The sequence below is a fragment of the Charadrius vociferus genome, unplaced genomic scaffold (genome assembly GCF_000708025.1).
Source record: "Charadrius vociferus isolate BGI_N301 unplaced genomic scaffold, ASM70802v2 scaffold214, whole genome shotgun sequence".
Taxonomy (NCBI): domain Eukaryota; kingdom Metazoa; phylum Chordata; class Aves; order Charadriiformes; family Charadriidae; genus Charadrius; species Charadrius vociferus.
Genome location: NW_009647955.1, coordinates 1,519,260 through 1,523,459, shown reverse-complemented (window position 1 = coordinate 1,523,459; position 4,200 = coordinate 1,519,260). Strand labels below are relative to the sequence as shown.

General features: G+C 52.3%; 1 protein-coding gene across 1 annotated transcript in view; it reads left to right on the top strand.

Annotated features, from left to right (window-relative positions):
• MASP1 (mannan-binding lectin serine peptidase 1 (C4/C2 activating component of Ra-reactive factor)) overlaps window positions 1-4,200 on the top strand; it is a 26,780-nt gene that overhangs the window by 14,721 nt on the left and 7,859 nt on the right. Inside the window, 2 exon segments of the mRNA XM_009883355.1 lie at window positions 493-611; window positions 1,479-1,557. Of these exon segments, the coding sequence (XP_009881657.1) occupies window positions 493-611; window positions 1,479-1,557 (198 nt within the window).

Sequence of the window (4,200 nt, the reverse complement as noted above, 5' to 3'; positions counted from 1 at the left end):
TCCTGCTGCTTTCCTCCATTTGGGCAATGGGAAAGGCTTTATAAACACTGTAGGTGGAGACCATGAGTTTGGTGGTCTGTGATCCTGTCTCCAAGAAGTGTCTGTCCCAGAAATCACAAGAGAGGAATAAAATAACGTGGAGTCTTTCCATCAAAGGGTGCTTTTTCTTCTTATGCCAGATGTGCCCTGAAACAAGACCACATTGCAAAGCAGTGCAGTTTTGGGCAGGATAACTGAAAAAGCTAAGGTTATTAAATCCCAGCCTTGTGATGCCCAAAGCCAGGAGCAGCCCAGTACTGGGGGAAATACCTGGATGCTCCACTCCTTCTAGGAGAAGAGCCTGACTGAGCCATGTTAGTGTAGGTTAATAGCAAGAGCAGGGCAGGGATGCTCATACCCTGCTACAGGGACTGGGTGGCAGAGCTGGGACTCTCCATTTTCTCCATTTATTCAGCTGAGTTTTGTCTTTCTTCATTTGCTCTTTATTCAAAGGAAACCCATGCCCGCTGGTGCAACCACCAATCAATGGGAAAATTGAGCCTTCCCAAGCCAAGTACACCTTCAAAGACCAGGTTGTCATCAGCTGCAACACCGGATACAAAGTACTGAAGGTATGAGGGGACAGTGTGGAGCTGGGCACCTGGGTAGGAAAGGGAGGGATCCTTCCTCCCAAAGCCATTGCATCTCTGTTTGAGAGAGTGAAGGCAACCCCAACACCATCCTTACTCCCTCCCCAGGGACAAGGACAAAGCCTCCTCTGAGAGCCACCAACTTTCCTTCCCAAAGACGCAGAGGAAGAGAGGAGATGGCATTTTCCCGAGCCACCCTCTCATCATCCCTCCAGAGCCAGCCAGCTCACAGGATGCCAGACTTGGCACCTCTGCCAGAGAAAAAGTCAGCAAAAGCCCCCAGAAATCTGCTGGGGCTCTGCCTGCTCCCCACCTCGGCAGGCGCTGGCTCAGCTTCCCAGGCAGCACTGCAGAGGCCAGCCTCCAAAGACCGGGAGGTCCTCAGGGACTTTGGGATAGCTTCGGCAAGTCAAGAGGGCCGGGATTTTGGCAGGCCCTCTTCGGGAAACAGCTGAGAACCACGGGGAGCACGGGTGACTCACAGGGTGGCTGTCTTCCCTCCAAACCAGTAGCCCGCTTTGACTTCCGACATGGAGCTGGGTATTTCTCTAATCTCCTCCCAGACTTATCCTCCACGCAAAGCTGCCTCCTTACCCAGCCCAGCACCTAGAACAGGAATAAATGTCTCCCATTCTTTTGCATTCAGCATGCCACTGAGCTGCTGGCAACAAGAAAATTCTTCACGTTTTTTCATTACAATTTTATTGCATTTTTTAGCTAGAAAAGTTCTCTTCCAGGGGGATCTGGCTATATCTTGACTAAAACACCAAGAAATTGACTTTTTATGGAGAGATAATTTCCTTGCTTTGTACATTGATGGTGCTTTTTTTGCTGGCCTCTTCTGCACAGGATAACCTGGAAAGCGACTCCTTCCAGATTGAGTGTCTGAAGGACGGGACCTGGAGTAACAAGATCCCTATCTGCAAAAGTAAGGACACCCTTCCCCACCCTGCCAATGTCCTTTTCTTGCTGAAATTATTTCATGCTAAAGGGGGCTGCCCTGCCAGAGCGGAGTTCCTTACTCAGAGACACAAACCCAGCCAGAGAGCCGACGTAATTCTGCAAAGCTCTTTTGGCTCATTCTTGGATAACATAACGGGGCTCGCTCCAAATGCCACAAGCAGGAGGTTGGTGCTTTTATTTAGATTACTCATATAACTTGATTTGTGAGCCGCTTTGCTGTCTCCCTGTCAAGGAAAGAGCAACCCTGGCTCTTGAGAGCTGGCTCTGTTGGATAAATCTGGGACAATTCGGGATAATCTGATTCCTGGTCCAGATTTCCTTCCCAATGAGAAGGCTACTAAGACCCAGGTCATTACAGAGGTCCCAGGTACTAGCCTAAACTGGGTACTGCTCAGCTAAGTGAAAGGGGAGAGAAAAGTTGCCCAAATATTTACAAACCTCAAAACATGAGAAAAGGGGAGAAGGAAGGAGATGTCATTTGGAAGGACAGGTGACAATTTGCATCATCTCTTCTTTCATCTAACCCAGCTCCTCTCTCAGCTCAGACTTGGGAGATGTACCTGATAACACCTTTGACCTTTCTCCCAAACACCCTCACCCCTCGGGGAGGCTCTCACTGCTGCTCAGTCTGCTGTAAGGCTGGCCCAGAGAGAAGAAAAGCAGCAAACATGCTTGGAGAAGGTCTCAAGACCTTCAGGGAGAGGCAGGATGAGATGCTCTCAAGGGGTGTTGGGATGCAGGCTCTCCCCATCTGGGCAGAAGCTTTTTCTTTTAATGATACAGTGGATCTTAGCTTAGGAGAGTGTATCTGGAGTTTTAATTCATGTTTTCTCACTCAAATTGGAAAACAGGAGGCCCTCAGACCTGCTGAATAGATTTATATCTGAAAGGGCTCCTTAGAAAGTGCGGGGTTAGTGATGCCTCAGCCCCACCAAGAATCTCCCCTCCACTCCTACCACTCTCACTACCCCAGTCTCCCATTGATTTTATCCAGCTTAAGCAGAGATGATAAAAATGAGCCTTGCCTAATAAAAAAAAAAAGAACAAAAATCTAGGTAAATATTTTTAACCCCAAGAAGTATTATTTTTTGGAGAAAATTGAAATGATTACCTGCGTTATTCCAGCCAGACTGGAACTGGTCCCTTCTTGTGTGATATGACTCACCACACTAAATTTCTAAGACTTTTTTTGGAAAGCCAAGAAGCCCCTAAATGGGCAATTCAGGCCTCCACACTGCAATGGCTCCCACCTCCCCGGGATGTCTGGGAGAGGCAGGGCATGAGCAAAAACGGTTTTAGAAAGCGGTGCAGAAAATAGAAAACTTCTCAGCCAAGGTGGATAAAATCCAGCTCCATGGCCTGGCGAAGCTAAACACAACCCCGTGACAGCTTCTCCCAGCCGCTGTCCCCAGGTCGCCCCGGCCAAGCAGAGGGAGCAGGTCTCCGGCACAGCCGTGGCTCTGCCAGCATCCGCGGCACCCTGGCACGGCTGGCCGGGCGCTCATTAACGATTTCTGGTGTTTTGGGGGCTGGGTTTCCTGCATGCCTCTCTCTGCTCATCTACTAATTGGGCTTTCTCTCTCTGCTCTCCTCCTTCCCCTCTGCTTTCGGTGCAGCTGCAGATAGAGCCGACAACCAGAAGAGCCGGCTGGGACCAGGTGGCCGGGTGAGGCTGGCGCCGGCCACGCCGCCCCGGTGGGCAGCCTGTCTCGATGCCCCTCTCTGATCTGTCCGGTACCCAGGGCAGGTCCCCTTTGCCCCTGGCCCAGCTGCCAAATCCATCTCCGTGGCTTGTCTAACCGGCATGGCACTCTTAACCCCCTGCGCCTGGTGCTTTCTTAATTCCGTCTCGAGAAGGGGGAAAGAAATTTGGAATCGAGTCCCCCTTTCCCGCTGTTGTGCTGCCCCATGGGAAGGGTGCCTGCCCAGCCCCGGCACCGCTGCTCGGGGACTGCACGCTGCCGCCAGCTCCCGGCACATCCTCCGCATCCCTTCCTCTCTGCTCAGATGCCTTGGCCCAGCTCGGCTCCCCCTCCGAGGCAGCGGTTGCGCAAGGATCACGGCATGGCCGCCTGGTTGTTTGTTTGTTTGTTTGTTTGGATTCAGCCTCCCGCTGCCCTCCCTCCCTGGCCCAGTGTCTCAAATAAGAAACACTCCTTCCTCTCCTCTCTCCGAGAGTCCTGGTGCCTTTCAGACCCTCCGGGCAAGGAGGCCTGGAGGATGGGTTGGCATCACCAGCCCTTTCCTGCAGGCACTGAGCCATGGCACCAGCACAGGGGGATGGATGCTCCTCTGCCTCCCCTTTGCTCCCCAGTGGAGGTGAGGACGGGCTGGCATCAGGCTGGTTGCAGCTGAAGGAGATCCGAGCCCAGTGTCTGACCCTATTCATGTCCCCAAGAGCCCAGAGCATGCACCCTGGACTCCTCGAGGCATCGGAGGCTTCACTGGGAGGATGCTGGGATGTGGACAAGAGGCTGGGAAAGGAGAAGGTGTGTGTTGGGGAGCTCAGTCCACCTCTGGTCCTACAAAGACGCAGATGCTAAATGGCCCCTTTCCCAAGGCAAAAGTCTGGAAAGGCTCATAGCACAAACTCCCTTCCCGCACCCTT